Source organism: Anarrhichthys ocellatus, unplaced genomic scaffold, assembly GCF_004355925.1.
Source record: "Anarrhichthys ocellatus isolate YVR2014 unplaced genomic scaffold, GSC_Weel_1.0 scaffold147, whole genome shotgun sequence".
Classification (NCBI taxonomy): domain Eukaryota; kingdom Metazoa; phylum Chordata; class Actinopteri; order Perciformes; family Anarhichadidae; genus Anarrhichthys; species Anarrhichthys ocellatus.
This window is the reverse complement of record NW_022280177.1, coordinates 416,857-435,958: the sequence shown is the minus strand read 5'-3', so window position 1 is coordinate 435,958 and position 19,102 is coordinate 416,857. Positions and strand designations below refer to the sequence as shown.

Genomic DNA, 19,102 nt, shown 5'->3' with positions numbered 1-19,102 from the left:
GCGTCTGGCACCAACGGGATGCGCCCGCCATTCAGAACCTGAAAACCTAATGCGGTGCAGCAGCCTTGTCCTGGCTGTCCACCGTGCGCCTCCGGGTACCCAACTCTCTTAACTCTCTGCAAGCGTTTTTGATTAAAAAAGAACAGCAACTACAATTTTAGACGGAGCTCCATAATGACTAGTGCTATTTTTAGAACATGTCTTGCGGGCGACTCACGTGGTCCCTGCGGGCGACAGGGTGCCCGCGGGGATAGTATCTCCGCTTGTCACGCGGGGGCAAGTCGTGTATAGGTGGCATACACTGACAGCCAATGAAACTGCAGCATTATTAACGCTGTCCAAGGTGCTCAAAATCCACTTTCATATCGCTGGTTTCAGCTCCTGGATGCAGGTTCGAGTGTCACTTGGGGCTACGCCACACATCAATGATAAAGAGCTATTTATAAATCAAGAAATGTTTAGCCAACTTTACCATTTACTGATTATCAATAGATTGTAGTGGCAGATAGATTATCAAGTACTTGACTTATTTATGGCTATTAACCTATTATATTGTAGTTTTTACTGTTGACTATAATGATTCACCTATTAATGAGACATGTAAACGTTAGTGAATGAAATATATTTATTAAACACAACAGGGACAGTGAATATTGAACACAGAGCCAATAATGCAAGGTCACAAATACACAACACAAATATGTTAAACCAATATAATAATGACAAAACACTCCCCTTTTCTCTTACTTTCCCTTTTCAACCTCCCAGCAACCTTTCATTCCATACACTATGAATGGAATGAAACCATCCACTGTATGATTTTTTCCCCCCCTGTATGTTAAAGAATTGTTTCCTTCCTTTTGATGCCTAATGCAGGGTTGTAACTGTACGGAGGGTGTAGAGTGGGTGTTCACAGTTTATACTGTAGGGGGCGGCCCAGTCAAAGCTTTATCAAGTCTGTCATCCAATCGTCTCCTGCCTAAAATGAAACAATAACATATTATAGACCAATTTGTTGGTAATTTTTTTTTTTGTGGTAATAATGATTCTATTTAATTTTGCTTTCATTTTGCTAATATTTTTTGAAAAGATTTTAAAAAAGGCACATAAATCATTTTTAATAACCTGGAAAATGGAAACATGTCAGGAATATATCAGTTCATTATGTAAAAAGACTTTTAAGAGCACGCCTTCACAGATGCCTTTTTCCTTAAGATGTGAATAGTGAGTTGCTTACTGAAGAAAACGTATTATGACGTATTATTAATATGATTACACGATGGTTGGGTAGTGCTGCAGATTAGTTTAAAGTTTAAGCACACATGAAATAACTAGTGTGTCACACGTGCTTGTTTAAGAGGCATTCATGGTTTGTTTTATAGCTTTTAACAATAACTTTATTTGATGGAGGTTGCAAAGATTTAGAAGCTTTGAAGAAGGTAGCTGATGCCAAAAGCACTTCAATATAAGTTATAGCCTTTTACATGGTGTTTCTGTAAGTACGACTAGGGAGGGAAAATACTGTCAAAAACATGCAGTATTCAGCCTTATCTTCCATTGATAAATGTGGTTTAAGGTCTAAAATGAGATGCAGCTCATTAGCACATAAACAACAATAACTACAGTACTTAAAGTACGCAAATACAAATAGACCAGTTTTAACTCTTAGTTGTTGTTATGAAGGTTTTTTGTTACTTTGAACAATATGTATAAAAATAAGTGTCAGGCAGCAACCTCAGATTCTGAAAAGCTTTCCAAACTCCTTCATGCAGTGGGTCTGTTCTGTGTGATGCATGCTGAAACCTGTTATGTCTGCTCTGCTTTAATGTCGTACACTTTTCTTTTGCTGTGTATTGGTTTTGTCTATACGTTGCTGTCTGTTTCTCTATGAATTTTAATTCCTTTTCAATTTGAGATTTTGTTATTTTAGGCTGCCTTGAAACATCTGGCTGGGGACAGCAGATGGAAATTAGCCTCTCTGGCTAACTCTGGCTCACTTACAGTGCAACTGTTGATTAGTGTGCATTGTCCCTGAAAAATAAATAAATAAATTACATTTATATAAATAAAACACATTTCAACTGCTCTTGGTTCCTTTTTGAAATGTTGTTGTTGCGCTGGACTAAACCCTCAAGCTCAGTGGAGGGACTTCTAACATGTTCCCAGACGGGACACATGATGTGAAAGTTAATAATTGTTTTGGGGTGGGGGGGGGGGGGGGCAGTGGTGTCAAGCTAGCCAGTTAGAAGAAGAAAACCTCCGGAAGTAGTTGGGCTTTACCTTTGAAATAAAAGACTTGTAAAATGTCAGAAAATAAATACTGCTGCTTCACACAGATGTGCACCATGAGGGCTATTCGACCAGGCTAAATTTGATAAGTGATTTATACATGATAAACTAGATTCAATCTTTACTGTCAAATATTAATATTTGTTTTCTATTCTGTTTGTGTGTGCAGTTTTCTAACTTGACTCTATTGTCTGGGTTATTGACTGATCTGACTGCTGGGAACTGGGTAATATGGAGAAGAGAAAGAATAATAGCGCCTCAGTTATTCTGAAAATAATCGAATTAGTTGAAGTCATTTTGTTTATGGGATAGTATAGTTTAGATGGGGTGATTTTTTGGGGACACATTGCGGATCCAAAAATAAAGTAGACATTTTATAAAAACAGAGTATGCTGCTTTACGCTGCTGTATTTTATTTTGAAAAGTGCAAACGGAAGTAGTTTCATCTTGTGGCTTGTGTTACACTACGGACAACTCAGAAGACTTTAGGGACCATGGAGGCACAAGCCGTGTGTGTACTTGTTCTTCCTCGCATGAAAGTATAATAAATACTTCTTCATCATCACAACATACAACAAGACGTGGAGCTATGATGTCATGTACACGTCACACCACTCGCCGGAGCAGCGGAGCTTTCTTTCTCCAGACTGAGGAAACACTCAACTTAACAGGCAAGTTAAGGTCAGCTTCCTTTGTGCTAACTTTCTGCTAACAACGTCCAAACTCCAGTCCGCTCCGTGTCTCTCCGTCTTCTGCTCACTATTTCATTGTTGTAGCATTGTGCGTGAGGAATCCTGCAGGACGAGTTCTCACCACCTGTCGCGCGACGTCAGTGCATGTAAATAATGAAATGCAAACGACGTAACGTTTGCATATATGTCATTGTTGAAGGTTTAGTGTGTTAAATAGACCGATTTAATGATTGAGTTTGGTGTCTGCTGTACATATGCGTACTTGGTCATTCATATATTTTACCACACACACACACACAACACATCTTGTGTAGATTTAGAAGTTACACAGCTTTTTATACATGTGGAGTGTTCAACAAGAGATGTGAAATAACAGACAATAAAACACGTTTTATAGCCTGGAGCATCTGTTGATATGTGAGCAGTGTGATATTTCACTTCAGCATGGTAATCCTGGTAATCATGGTAAGCATGGTAACTTGCCTGTTAAATATATACATGTATCTGTTTTGTAGCTGGTGACCCAAGTCCCCCTGGAAGTCTCCAGCTACAGGTCGCTGTGTATTTTATCTAGTATTTGCATGGTAATTGGATTGCTGTTCAAAAGTTGCTGCCGGGCCTTTGCTGGGTTCTCGGATTGTAAAGCGTTAGTTATCAGGGATAATTAACTGTTGTTGTTTATTAATAATTATCTCTGGACCATGTCGTCTCCCTTCCTTTTTTATTTCCTAGTCCAAGCCAAGACTGTTTTTTAATGTCCTCAAAGGTCTGCTGATGTGCTCAGAGATGAGTTGTCTACCTTGAACCAGGACTTCCTGAAGAGAGCGTTGGTCTCAGCCTGGTTCCATGTGTGACTCCCTCTCTTTGCTCAGGTGGAGTCACACTATTGTCATTTTTTTTCTCTTCGCTTTCTTTATCGGGTTTTCAAGAAGTCCTCTTGGATTTTTACACATCAATATAGTATCACTGGAATATACGTTTGCATTATATCAGTGGCGGGCCGTGCATTTTATACCTGGGCCTTCAGTGCTGTCCGACTACAGTTCCATCTCCTAATAACCTCATTATGGCGGCACAGCTACGGTTATTATTTGTTTATAGGGGTGTAACTACACGTGTATTAAACTGTTCGGTAGGAGGCTTACGAACCGAACAATACGTTTGAATAATACTAGTGCGTTTGGAAAATGCACAAGCTTAAATTGTGGGAAATATAATGTTTTCGGTGGACTTTGCTCAAACTGGCAACCCACATGACGTAACAGACAGCTGTCTGACACTCCGACCCCGGAAGAAAAACAATATACACGCGACGCTAAACTAGCTTAGCGGAAAAGAATAGCAGCAAACATGCTACACTCTCCCCGCAGCATTTAGCTGTTCCCTACTGATTCAAACAGGCTAAAGCAATCGCCACACAATCCCCATTTCTCTAGACCATCATTCTTGCTTTGTTAAAGAAAACAAAACCCCAAACAGAGAATCAAATGTCCGACCCTAAACCCGCGATGACGGGATGCTTTGTAATAACGGACAATGATGCATATAGTCAGAATCAATGTAATTAACACAATGACAAGAACAAACTCACAAGAACCAGTCACATATATTCATATGACAACAAAGCAACAAATCAATCCAGCAACACTGCAGCAGTGTTGCCAACTTGGCGACTTTCTCGCTAAATCTGGCGACTTTCCAAACCCTCATGGCGACTTTTTTTGTCAAAAACTACTAGCAACAAATCTAGCTACTTTTTCTGCCGTTGTTGGAGACTTTTCCGGTGTTTTGACTCTGACGTGAAAGCCCCTCGCACAGCAGTCCCAGCTGCAGAAAGAGGAGACCCACACTCTCCGTGTCCAGACTGCAAATGAATCGCACATGCGCAAAGCCACCGCTGTTCCCTCCTCTCTCCTACAGCGCTCATTACAATTATGCAAATTAGGTGATGACATCATTTAGCGACTTCTAGCGACTTTTAGGACAGCCAATACCTACTTTCCTTACTGAGTTGGCAACACTGCACTGCAGCGCCAAAACACATATTCCACCGCACACTGAAGAACACGAGCCATTCAAATATTATTCACATCAGAGGGAACAATATTACCATATCATAAAAACAACATCATAGACAAATGAACACAGTAGTAACACTACTGCTGATAAAACACAAAAGCACTTCACTTACCAAAGCTGCTGTTCACTTAAAGACAAATTCCATCCTCCTTTCTTTGATTACAAAGAGTTTAATGACGTGGTTGTAGAGAACATCGGTGCGGTTCAGTTCGTTGAGTTGTAGATCCACTCGAGTCTCTCCAAAAGTTTTCGAAAGCACCGTAGCTTGTAAGTGTGCTGTCGTGCTATGGTGTCATTTTGCTGCCTTGGTTAGCGTAGCGTAGCTCCAAACAGCTCCAAACACCAAGACGCTGAGTTGCAAATAAAACGCATTCTTAGCCATAAAATGTGCAACGCTTCTCCAATGCTGAAATACCGTTCGTTCAAATCCTTTTCCATGCTGGTTCAGGGCTGCTAGCTGTGGGGTTGACCGACCCTGTCCAGCTTTTCCTGAAATGTCCTTCTCCAGAAATCTGTTTCTCCTCCTTCAGTCATTGAGTGTTAAAAAAACAAAGCTAGGTTAAAAAAAAAATCTACACCAAGAAAAACGTTAAAAATGTCATGTCAATGTTTTCGAGCACTGAAAACAGAGGAGTTTGAAAATGCTCCCGAGGACGGATAAGTTTGAAAACTCCGGGTTGCGCTCTCGTGTGGACGGTCGAAAACGGATAAGTTTAGAAATGATGACACTAGTGCTGGGCGATATGACCCATACATTTGTATCACGGTATTCTTTAAGATTCTGGCGGTTTCATAGTATATCACGGTATTATTCTTTTTCCTTGACTGTGTATTTGTATAGGTTTATAGTGGCTTACTCTACTGTCTGGAGTACATCGAATATAAAACATGTTAATGTCATGTATGAAGGCTTTGCTTACTATAGGGTGAGCTCGTTTGTTCCTATAATGTTGGGATAGCAGTTTGGCTGAAGTATTTTCGCCCCGGTAAGACGTACCTTGAATCCAGTGTTTTAATCATTGCTCTGAACCCGTCTTTCTCGACTATCTGTAGCGGGACCATGTCCTTGCATAGCTGGGTCGTTATTGCGTTCGTAATGTCGCTCCACCGCTTGCTTTTCTTGTCATATGCAGTGCCTCGAGCAAATGCCTCTTCAAGCGATGTCTGACCCTTTGGCTTCACTGTTTCACTTGCGCTAACGTTACTGGTTGGCGGCCTCAAATCCGACGGCACAGCTCCTCTCTTGGGCACAGACTTTATCGGTGCATCTCTGGTCTGTCTTTTCTGTTCTTTAATGTAATGTTACTGTAGCGACGGAGCCTCTCCCAGCTGTTAGCAGACTGTTGTGCTACCGGGCTAGCTAGCGAGCTGTGCCCAGCATGCCGTTCGGCGGTGCAATTTTATAAATGTACAATTATTAGTGTTACAAATTGTTTATGTGTCACAAACTGTTGTGTCGTGGTGTTTTGCCCTGTTAAAGAGTGTTAGTTGTGGGTTATTAATTGTTGTGTTATAAAGTTATAACCATGATTAGGGGTCCCTCAAGACAACTAGCTCCGACCGTAGCGCTCATAGCAATATATTCTGCTGCCTGTCGAAGAGTGACAGCAGTTGTTTCGGCTATGCACCGGTATGACGGTGTGTGAAAAATTTATATCATACGGGAAATTAAAACCGGTACCGGTATACCGCCCAGCACTAGATGACGCCCACACCCGCGTTCGCTACTTGATTGGTTCTTAGCAGTCACGACATGTCCTTCCCTGATTCGTCACTCCCCTATCACCTGACCCTTACCCGGAAGCTCACAAACAACAACATTGATTACCGATCGACTACCAGGTTAATTCAACATGGACAACTGATTACAGGTGTTGCTGACCGTGTTGTCTTTACTAGCAGCTGTTGTTCAGTTAAATTCTGCATTTCCACGGAGGAAGCAGCTGTTATTGGAGCGATTAGTGAGCGGCGTGTCCAGCGGCGTTATCAGACCTACGGAGCGGCCGTCTGAAATCACTGTTGGAGGCTTTAGGGATGGTGATGGACACAAAACGGAGGACTTTCCTTTTCTTATTATTGTTTATTCTCATTATTTCTTAACTATTGTGAAGTCCACACATAAACTACGTATAAAGGAACAAAACATTGATTGCTCGCCAGTAGACAGACTTCAGACACCAGCAGAGCTACGAGTGAGAACAGACAACAACGAAACCAAGAGGAAACGAGGGAGAGACGTGTGTTGACCACATTTATGGATGATAATCTAGTAAACCTTTGTGTGTAAGTGTTGATTTTAAAGTAAATTTGATGTGTGAGAGAGAGATATAGAGCAAGACCTGCAGCGCTGTAACTAAGTCTGAAAAATAAAACTTCAAAAACTTTCCACGAACTGTCTGTTTGAGTTCATCGAGGAAGATTTTAGAGAAGATCTTAAGTATCAAACACGACTTTTCATTATTAAATACTACTTTATTACTCTGTCATATTTTTTTGAACTAAGCAACCAATCTACTTCCTGTTTACATCGATACCCGCGCGCATTCCCAGTGTACGTGAAGAGTCACGTGATATTCGTTTTCAGGCATTTTAGTCTGGACGGAGATCAATTCGAAAACGATGCTGAAACCGGTTTGTGGTCTGTACGCGTGGAAAGGAATTTAAGCACCAGAAGGTGATAGGGAGATCATACACACATGTTATTTATTAAAAAAGCTAAAGAACAATTGTCATAGTGAAATTTGAATTAAGATGTAAAGGTGAATAATCTAGGTCCAATCACACCAACAAAAGCTAGCGTGCTAAAACGATTCGCTACAGAGTGAGGTGTTCCACAGATGCTTGTGGTTGAGGTAATGTGTGTCAACTCAAAGCTCCAGTAGCTTCAGCTGCATCTAAACAGACAGGCCTGGACAGGCAGGGGCCTCAGGCTGCACCGAGCTGCGAGATATTCACCATTATTTCACCCCTCCTTCAAGAAACAGTTATTCTTTCAGACGTAGTCAGACGACGTGTCAAACCATCTGATTCCAGGTACACCAGCTGTCAAAAAGAATCTGGAAACAGGAAATTAGAAGACCGTAAGAGTGTTTATGGGCATGACAGGTCGAAGATTAATAAGCATTCACCATTCAGACGGATTAACACACTACAGAAAAGTAGTATCCCTGCCACACGCACACACACACACTGAGCAGGCGGTTCATACGCACTTAACTATGAGTTGTGAATCAGCTGTCTAAGGTGAGTGTGTCCTGGCCCTAGTGCTGGGAGGTATACCGGTTTTAATTTCCCGTATGATATCAATTTTTCATATACCGCCATACCGGTGCATAGCCGAAACAACTTCTGTCACTCTTCAACAGGCAGCAAAACATATTGTTCGCCACTGAGGGCGTTACGGTCGGAGCTAGTTGTCTGAACTGTATTGAGAGGGACCCCTAGTCCTGGTTATAACTTTATAACAATTAATAACCCACAACTAACGCTCTTTAACAGGACAAAACACCACGACACAACAGTTTGTGACACATAAACAATTTGTAACACTAATAATTGTACATTTATAAAATTACACTTCCGAACTGCATGCTGGGTACAGCACAACAGTCTGCCAACAGCTAGAAGAAGCTCCGTCGCTACATTAAAGAACAGAGAAGAGTGATGCAGGAGGAACAAATAGAGACCGGAGATGCACCGATACAATTTGTGCCCAAGAGAGGCGCTGTGTCTACTGATCTACGTCGGATTTTTTAAAACAAAAAAACCTTCAAATAGCAGACGATATATTGTAAAGTTTGTCGAGCTGCTGTTGTTGTTGCCTCTGGTGGCAACACTAGCAATTTACTCCATCACCTTTGGCGAATAAGACGGACGAGCTCGGCGTGCTGGTAAAGACTGAGAGGGACTTCCGTGAGTGTAGCGTCATGTGTTTCACAGAGACATGGCTGCACGCGGATTTCCCGGACCACAGTGCGTCGGTGCCCGGCTTCAGGACTGTTTGGGCGGACAGAGACGTTGTACTGAGCGGTAAGAAGAGGGGTGGCGGGATTGCAGTGTATGTGAATGAGAGATGGTGCAATCCCGACCGTGTGTGTGAAGGAACGCTTCTGTAGCCCGGACGTTGAACTGTTGGCCGTGGGGATGCGTCCATATTATTTGCCGAGGGAGTTCACGTCCGCCATTGTTGTGGCTGTGTACGTCCCCCCCATCAGCTGACGCTGAGGCAGCAGTGGACACCATTCACTCCACTGTATCTGGACTGCTGAGTCAACATGCTGGTGCTTTTCTGGCAATTACTGGAGACTTTAACCACACCAATCTGGATAATGCCCTGCCAACTTTTCACCAGTATGTTGACTGCCCCACAAGGAACAATAACACTCTGGACCTTCTGGATGCAAATGCATCTGACCACAACCTGATCCTGTTAACACCAAAGTATGTTCCTCTGGTGCAGAGGCTGCCTGTGACCACCAGGACTGCGAGGAGGTGGTCTCAGGAGGCTAATGATGCCCTGCAGGACTGCTTTGAGTCGACGGATTGAGATGTGCTTTGTGGACCACATGGGGAGGACATCAACAGCATGACGGACTGTATCACAGAATACATCAAATTCTGTGAACAGACCGTCATACCATCCTGGACTGTACGCTGCTTCCCCAAAAGCAACCCATGGATCACCAGTGACCTGAAAGCTCTTCTTAATAAGAAGAAAGCAGCTTTCAGGTCTGGGGACACGGACGAGCTAAGGAGAGTCCAGCGCGACCTGAAGATAAAGATCAGAGTGCAAGGACTCCTACAGGAGGAAGCTGGAGGCCAAACTCCAGCAGAACAATGTGAGGGAGGTGTGGACGGGGATGAAGCAGATTACTGGCTTCAAGGTTGGAGGGAGACAACCAGGGGGCTCCCTGGAGAGGGCCAACGAGCTAAACTCTTTCTTCAATAGGTTTAGCTGAGAGCCCTCATCTGTCCCCCCTGGTGAGCTGCATGGACACAGAGCCCTCAACATCAAAGGGCTCTTCCACCCTCCCCCCCTCTCTGTGACGACTGGCCAGGTTAGGAGACAGCTGGAGAGACTCCACCAAGGCAAAGCTGAAGGACCTGATGGCATCAGCCCCAGGGTCCTGAAGACCTGTGCCGTTCAGCTGTCTGATGTCCTGCAACACCTCTTTAACCTGAGCCTGATGCAGGAGGAAGTCCCGGTGCTGTGGAAGACGTCGTGCCTGGTTCCTGTACCAAAAAAGATGACACCATCTAGCCTCAATGACTACTGACCAGTTGCCCTCACATCTCATGTGATGAAGGTGCTGGTCTTGGCCCACCTCCGTCCGCAGGTGAAATCATCACTGGACCCTCTGCAATTTGCGTACCAGCCTCATGTGGGGGTGGACGACGCCATCATCTACCTGCTGCAACGAGCTCAGTCGCACCTGGATGGAACCGGTGGCTCTGTGAGAATCACTTTCTTTGATTTCTCCAGTGCATTTAACACCATCCAACCAGTGCTGCTGAGTGAGAAGCTGCGGGTGGTGGGGGTTAACGCGTCCACCGTCTCCTGGATCACTGACTACCTCACGGGCAGACCACAGTTTGTCCGACTGGGCCGTGTGCTGTCTGATGTGGTGGTCAGTGATATTGGAGCCCCACAGGGAACTGTTCTGTCTCCCTTCCTGTTCACCTTGTACACCACTGACTTCCATTACAACTCTGGGTCATGCCATCTGCAGAAGTTCTCTGATGACTGCAGTGGTCGGGTGTATAAGGGACGGACGGGAGGAGGAGTACAGGGCAGTAGTGGATGACTTTGTGGAGTGGGCCGGTAGAAATCACCTGTGTCTGAACGTGGCCAAGACCAGAGAGATGGTGGTCGACTTCAGGAGGAAGACGACAACTCCACAAACGCTGAGAGTTCTGGGAGAGGATGTGGACATGGTGGAGGAGTACAAGTACCTGGGTGTCTCCATCGACAGCAGACTGAACTGGAAGACCAACATCAACGCTGTGTACAAGAAGGGGATGCGTCAACTCTTTTTCTTGAGGAAACTTCGATCCTTCAATGTGTGCAGCAAGATGCTGGAGATGTTCTACCAGTCTGTTGTGGCCAGTGCACTGTACTTCGCCGTAGTCTGCTGGGGGAGCAGCATTGGAGCCGGAGACACCAACAGACTGAACAAACTTGTTAAGAAGGCCGGCTCCATCATTGGTTGTAAACAAGACTCTGGAACAGGTGGTGGAGAGGAGGACACTGAAGAAACTATTATCCATATTGGATAACCCGGACCACCCTCTCCACCACCTACTGCTAGGACAGCGGAGCACTTTCTCCAACAGACTGATCCAGCTCCGTTGTCACAAGGACCGATACAGGAGAACATTCCTGCCCTCTGCTATTAGACTGTACAATAAATCACCCCTGGCCAAATCAAACACAAGACTATAACACTGCTAACTGTTGTTGTTTGCTGTTGGTGATCCTTGCACTACTGTTTTTTACCTAGTTAGTTAACTTAATACCATTCTATTTTATTGTACATACTGTGCAGTTTTTATTTTATTATATTCTGCTCTTATCTTATTGTATTGTACATATTGAGCATCTTTCATATTTTTATGTTTACTCTGTAACTTTGCTTGCTGCTGCTACAAACAAATTTCCCCCAGGGGATGAATAAAGTATACATCTATCTGTCTATCTATCTATCATCACCTCAGCCGAAAACGTGTTGGAATACGAAGAGTGATGACTGGGAGTTGCACAACCACTGTTTGCAAACAATAAGAAGCTGTACCTGGAGGGACCCAGGAGAATGTAGGTGGAGGAAACAGGAAGTGACGGAAGACATGCCACACAAACAGCTGCTCACCGCTCACTGGCCCGTTGGCCGGCCGGTTCTTGTGTTAGTTTTTGGAGTTAATTAATTAATGCGTTAACTAATTAATTAATGCACATTTTCAAAGTAAAAGACTTTGAAGTTATTTGTTTTGTAACATAGTGGACTAACATGCATGTATACTATCTGCTTTATCACAGTCTAATACAAGGATTGCCCAGCATCAGCTAATACCAGGACCTGGACCACAACACATGTGACAGATGCATAGTTTCTACTATATGTTGTAAAGGGAATTTGGCTCGTAGGTTAGAGGATATAACTCGTCTCAGATCCTCCTGTGAGGTCCTGATTGTAGAATCCGACATTGCCTTGCTGCTGTTTTTCAACACACTGTTAAATTACTCAGTGTGAAAGCACAGGTTGAAGAGGCTCACCTTATGTGTTACAGACAGCGGAACCCAAACTCTCAACTGCTTGAAGTCAGAATTACTCCGCTTTTGACCTTTAGCCGTATTAAGCAGCGAGCTTCTCTTCACAGTTGAGTCTGGGACATTCATGGGACACTGTATATGTGGCTGCTGTTAACACACACAGGCGTGATTCATTTTCCCACTTCCCCATTCTGTCTTCTTCGTTAGTATTTGAACTGTAGAGACCCAGCAGCTTTGTTGAGTTGTATCGTCGTGACGGCCGTTCCAAACTGAAGTGACTAATTGTCACATGCAGTATAATCCCTGTGTATGTACAAATGGATGACAAGTGAAAGAAAGAAAGAAAGAAAGAAAGCTTTGATGAGCAAATCTAAAACCATCTGCATGGCTCCAGAGAGCTATGGATATGTTTTGTAATTCTGGGTGAAGGGCCCCTTTTAATAGTGTTTGTCTGTAGGTCAGTGACTCAGGGACCATTTAGTGTATCACTAGCTGTCCACTGTTTGTTTTTCCTAGACTGACAACCAGTAGGGCCTTCCTCTTGCCCAGGCAGGGACCATAAACACAGTCTCACACACACACACTCTACTTGGTTTTAACTGAGACCCCACTAGAGAAGTGAGGAGGAAAGGTGGAGTGAGAGAGACAGGAGATAAACAAACTCCAATAAAACCAGCAAGCTTGCATGCCTTCTGTCACTCTGTGGCTTCTGTTGCTTTCCAGGAAATAGCACTGTTGTTGTACATATACGCACGTCAGTAAAAAACACGGAAAACTTTTATTTTTTTCCATAGCCCAAAAGCTGCAGGCATTCTAGCTACTCACTGTACATGTGTGATCGGTTGGGACCACTGTTTCCCTCATAGCCAGGACCAGTTTGCTTTCATTATTCTGTCAGTATTCGGTGTTAAAACAATGTCCTTTTCCACTGGGTCTCATGACTCTATGTTCGATGGCCTTTTAAATGAACAATTCCTCCATAGATTGTATCGCTGAGGAGCCTGCATTATATCAGTGATCAGTCCAAAACCTTGCTTACTTTTATTGCCTCTGCACAACTGGCCAATAACTGCATGAAGTGAAAATTACTGAATGCGTTAAAGGCGTCAGGCTGGTCTCACCCTGCATTCATAGCAATACCTATGGAAAATATTTGGTAAATATCCCACAAAATGTTTAAGACTAAAGCTAAATCATACACAGGGAGTGGAGGGGAATGGGTCCAACCAACAGAGAGCTTTCAGACATGTCAAACTGACATGTGTTGCAGGCTTTGGGAGGAAAATGCACGTTTTGATAGGATGTCATTAGAACGGTTGTGTGAACACGCCAGTCCGTCCCACAGTACTGCAAGATTTCAGCTTTCACAGCGATCTCCTGTCCAAGCACTGTTTTTGAAGTGTCAGTGGATCAGTAAATGACCCAGATGGTGTTTTCCTCTTCCATCTTAGAAGGGAGGTCTTGGAGGTGTTTGCATGGACACAACTGGCTCACATCAGGCTCACAGGGGTTGGCAATTGTGGTTTTGAGACAAATTGCTGTCAGAGCTCCATTTAAGATGAAGACGAGACTCTTGTGAGCTTGTTTGTTTCCTTCTGACTTCAGTAGTTGTGTTCCTAGCTGACTGCAGCCGTGGAGGAGGTGTGTGTTCAGTCCCCCTCTCTGGCTGTGGTTGCATTAAAACAACACATGACTGACCTTTAACCCTTTCCACCCCACTGACCCTCTGGTTGGTGAGCCATTACAAATTTGTGTTGGACAGCCAAATGCTGAATCCATTAAAAAAATAAATGTTATTGACATTTTGATGGAATAGTGCGACCAAGGAAGTATTGGGCTTAAATATTTAACTCAGGGTACTTCTCAAGTCTCTTAATTGTCGTTTCCCCGCTCCTTGATCCTCGCTTGAACCAGAAGTTGTTTCTGCGCCTCCATATTGACGGCCGTCCCAAAGCTCTAATGTAGCTCTGAGGAGCGAGGATGGAGGAGGGACCTCGGAGGAGCCATGAGCGAGGAACCAAGAGAACAGACTTCCAGGAAGTCTTTTAATGGCCGACACGCCCCCTCATTGTTCATCAGTTATGTGATTGGACGCTGCAGCCGATCGGACTGACTGACTGAGTTTAACACCAGAGTGAAGACGGATCAGAATAAACTCTAGTTTATATTTGATTAGGTTTCTGATTCAACATCTGGTTTAAATAAATGTTCATTGTAGTCTGAACAACAAAAGGACCACAAACAACTTTCTTCATTTATTAGAAATATTTGTGTTTTCATGATCTGATATTTCCCTCAATAACTTTTATTATGAATACAATTAAAGTTAGTGAGAGCTGGAGAGACGATACACTTTTTACATCATTCCTGAGTGTTTGATGAGTTTTATCATTTAAGAGAAACTATAATCATATTCTAGGTTATTTAATAATGACGTCACAATCTGAATTTCAAAACGTACAGATGCAAATAATTCATAAATAAGACGATCGCATTCTGCCGGTAGAAATCGATCCTGTGCTTATAAACAGAACACAGGACACAGTTTGTTAACTGTTATTAGTTATTCGTATTATTAGTTACTATTATTAATAGCAGTGATCATGTGAACAGACACTAACTTATCAAAAGTCTCTCCAGCTGTTAAAGCCGACTGAGAGCTGATCCAGCTGTGATCAGCTGATCCTCCGTCATCAGAAACAGACATCGCTTCACGTGACGCAACTGAGGAAAGGACGTCTCATGTCTCTTAAAACATATTTCCTCGTTTCCTCTCTCCTCGCATGGTTTCCTCCAAGCATCCATGGTGGGAGGGACTAAGACGCAAGGAAAGGACCCAAGTGAGGGAAACGAGGATGCAATTAAGAGACTTGAGAAGTACCCTTAGAGACTTGAGAAGTACCCCCTGTCAATATCATACAGCCTCAATGAAAATAGTGTGAACAATCTGATACAGAATGAGACTGTCTGTTATAACAGATTCATTACAACATTGTCATATCATCATCTTATAAGTTGATATGGCAATATTGTTAGCAAACAGTTGCTTATTGTGACGATTGATTTGGAGTGGTGTTTGTGGAGGTCACATGTTCTCTCTTTGAGCTCTGTTTGTGGTGTGTTTAGCTGCTAAATGCTGCACCATGTTCACCAGCTAGTCTCTGCTGAGAGGCTTTTTAGAGTTCCACCTGCACCGTACCAACAAGGCACTAAAGACAGTTTATAAGCTCAAGCGTAAGCGATCCTTTCAACTATCCTTATTCATTTTTTAAAATTAAAAATAGCAATTGGCTGGCTGAACAGATCAGGAACGAGTGCTGTTTGATTGCTCTAGGCTTTTTTTGTACTTTTTCCCTGATCACTCAACCAACATTCTTTTCTTAAGAAGTGTTTGCAAAATGGCAACAAGGAGAGAATCAACGTGTCTCAGAGCTGCAGTAATATCTCTTTTAAACCACTATTGTCTTCATGAATCTCCTATGAGGCGGACCTTGAGTGGACAAAACAGAAAACTTTGTTTAGTTTTTCTTTCCATGTACAGCTCTAATGTCCTCTTTTGTCCACAGACAGAGACAGACAGAGGCTCTAAAGACACCATGTCCACCGGTATCATGAGTCAACCTCGCAAGCCGGAGAGGAAAGGCAGTTTCTTCAAGGTAGGTGCCACTCAAAGAGGTATACGTTGGAAGGGGGGGGGGGTACTGAGAAGATGAAAGAGCAGGAGACGGCTTCATCATCTCTGCTTGTTCTGGTAAAGCTCACTTTCTCTCAGATTGCTTAACAGTTTTCTGTTTATTTTAAAGGAAGACGTAACCTTGAGCGGTACCTTATGAGATGCTACTGAAACTCCCCACAGCAAGATAGATGGCAAGATAGATGGCTTTAAACGTGCAAGACGTTATATATATATATTATAATATATTTACTGTACTAATTAAGTTGTTAGAATTGTACATATGTAATGTAGTGCTGGGCAAGTTAACGCGATAATAACACGTTAACGCATTAATTAATTAACGCCGACAATTATATTATCTCGCGTTAACGCAGTTTTCTTTTTATTATTATTATTATTAAGTGGACATTTTTAACACAAAAATCGGGCAGCGAGTGGTGAACAGCTGTGTTTGTGTGCCTCTTGTGTTGCATCTCTTACACACATGAAGATAAAGTTGAACACCGGCTGAATATATTTATGATCAGAATCATTATAACTGTGTTATAACTGCTACTGTGTAAAGGGAATACTGCTGCTAACAAGAACCTGATGTGTTTAAAGTGTTAACAAACCAAATGTTATTGACCTTTTGTTCATATAGCAGTACTTTAAAATAAAAGTGCGCAATACATTACTTTTGAATTCATTATTGAACTTTGCGCATAACAATGCAATTAATCGCAAAAAAATCATGCGATTAAAAATTGTAATCGTTGCCCAGCACTAGTAATATATTATGATTGATACCAGTTATGGATTCAGAGATAGTTTACCAGTGAGGGCAGCTCTCCAGCCTATTTCTTCCTGTTAATTCTGATATTCCAAACATATACTTTCCTCATGAGGATGATGTTATTAGTTAACGGTGGTTTTATTTGAATGCAGTGGGCACTTGATTTTCTGCACAGTGCCACTGTATCCTATCTCGTGTCAGCACCAGTCTCCTTGTCAAATACGGCCTCAGTTTCCTTGTAAATGTTACCGTAAATTTCCCGCAAGAGCTGTAGCATTTATTTTTTTGCCTTAATTTGACAGTATAGCTGAAGACTATACTGGACTATGGACTAAGGTGTAGAGAGGGCTGCTGCTGTAGAGACTCAGCGGAACCACCATGTCCATACTCTAAATATCTGCTGTGGTAAATGTGTTCAATCGTGTTTCTCAGCCAAACCTGTTGCTTGCAGACATTGATCTCAAACACTCGTGTTTTTTTGTAGTTTTTCAATTTGTATTTCAAATTCCTTCCAGCATACTGATAATACAATATAATATATATATATAATATAATTTACCCTGCATCTGAATCATGCCAATAAAGCCTTTTGAATTTACAAAAAAGTTCCGATGAAATCAAAAGCAAGTCCAATCCTTAAAATCCAATACACTCTGATTTTTTTTTTTATTCTTCAGTCCGTGTCAGGGACTCAATTTAGAAGATGCTCCTGGCATTTGAAATGTTTGAGATTGTGATTCTCAAATGAGCCTTTGACAAATCAAATGAGTCAACGTTTGTGATTTCCTTTGAAACAGCGGAGGGAATTGTTTCCTGATGTAACTCAACAGAGACATTGCCCAACTAGACAGATAACTGAGAAATGAAACAAAACAAATGAGATTCAATCTAAATTCCAAGGAAATAACTGCGTACTGTCTTCCTATGAAACAAAAGCTATCAGAACTTGTTCTTTCTCGTTCAGCTCACTGAGATTACACCCTGTAATATTTCTTTATTTTACGGAAATTGTTGCAGTCAGCGCTAACTTCATCGACAAATACATTTCCTGTAAAAAAAGCCAACCACCCGCAGGAATAATAAGACCTATATAAGTAGATCATTTAAATATTATATATACAGTATATATATATGCATTGTAATCTATAAAATGAGCCACAACCCAAATCCCTTTGGATCTCCAGTCCTCTATTTACTTCTGTTAAGCATTTATTTGTCTTTTTTTGCAAAATATATGTTGCAATAGATTTTCCCGCATTTCTTATTGTCTTTTACTCATATGCATATGCATCAGATTTTCTACTGAGCAATCTGTATGTTTTGTTCCACTGGAGTGTTATGAGGTAGTATGACATTATTTCTGTATATGGTAGAAAGCCACTATCAAAATCATAACATAGTAAAAAGTCTATTCCATCTTTTGTTTTTTTCAAATCAAAAAAGCCAACCGAATGAAATATATTTTAATATTTACCATAAACACTAGCACAAAAACATATGAAGTGTAATACTTGTTTGATGGGCCCACTCAGTAACGAAACATTTAGATAGAGCTCCAATGTCCCATGAATCCTTTTTCCACCTATCACAGTCATACGCCATCTTTAGTCATGAATGATGTCAACAAGCATTTGAATAACACCAGATCTGATACTTTCATCTTGAAGTCTTTGATCCGGAGACATGACCGCATTCTGTATCTTTCTTTCTCTTTCTCTATTTTTAAGTTTGCTGTTCTCTTTGCATTGTTGCTTGTTTTGTTTCACCAGGTCAATGCTTTCTTTTTGCAGTCTTTCACCTCTTCTCTAAGCTAGCAATCATCCGCTCTCTTTTCAAGCTTCAGTATATCCTCTAAAATGGTCTCATGAGAGACGTCAGCACTTTCACCTCTCAGCCTGGACTTAACCTTCTTTTCAACACGCTTCTTTCTTGGTCTCCTCTGTGCACTCTTTTTCTAGCAGAGCCGTATCCATTCCACAGTCTTCCTCCACTACTTCTCGACCACTTTCTTTTCTTCAAACATTAGGCAAAGTTTCTCGTCCTTTGAGGACCATTTTTAATTTGTCAGGCTTAATCAGCTTTTGTGTATTAATCTTGACACTCTATAGTGGAAATCAATCAATTTCAGACCAAACTTTGGGACCAGAAGGTGACTTGCTGAGGTTGGGGCATGCTCCCAGTGACACCAGATGAAGAAATAGTGACTAATTTTCTCTTTTTGGTTTCTTTCATTTCTGAGAACCTGACTTGATGACCTGCCATTTTTTTAAATGTATAATTATTTCACAAGTTTACTGTTGAAGTGGTTTGTTAAAGGGGCAATT

The 19,102-nt window shown here is 42.1% G+C and overlaps 1 protein-coding gene across 3 annotated transcripts in view; it reads left to right on the top strand.

The window, feature by feature from the left end:
* The first annotated feature begins 2,767 nt into the window (after positions 1-2,767).
* LOC116400101 (ras and Rab interactor 2-like) overlaps positions 2,768-19,102 on the top strand; it is a 54,102-nt gene continuing 37,767 nt past the window's right edge. For 2 of the 3 annotated variants that reach the window (XM_031877761.1, XM_031877763.1), the window contains exon 1: positions 15,184-15,983. In XM_031877761.1, the coding sequence (XP_031733621.1) occupies positions 15,726-15,983 (258 nt within the window). In that variant the 5' untranslated portion in view covers positions 15,184-15,725. Of the gene's footprint in view, positions 2,961-15,183; positions 15,984-19,102 lie in introns of those variants that run through there. The other variant, XM_031877762.1, reaches the window with a different exon arrangement.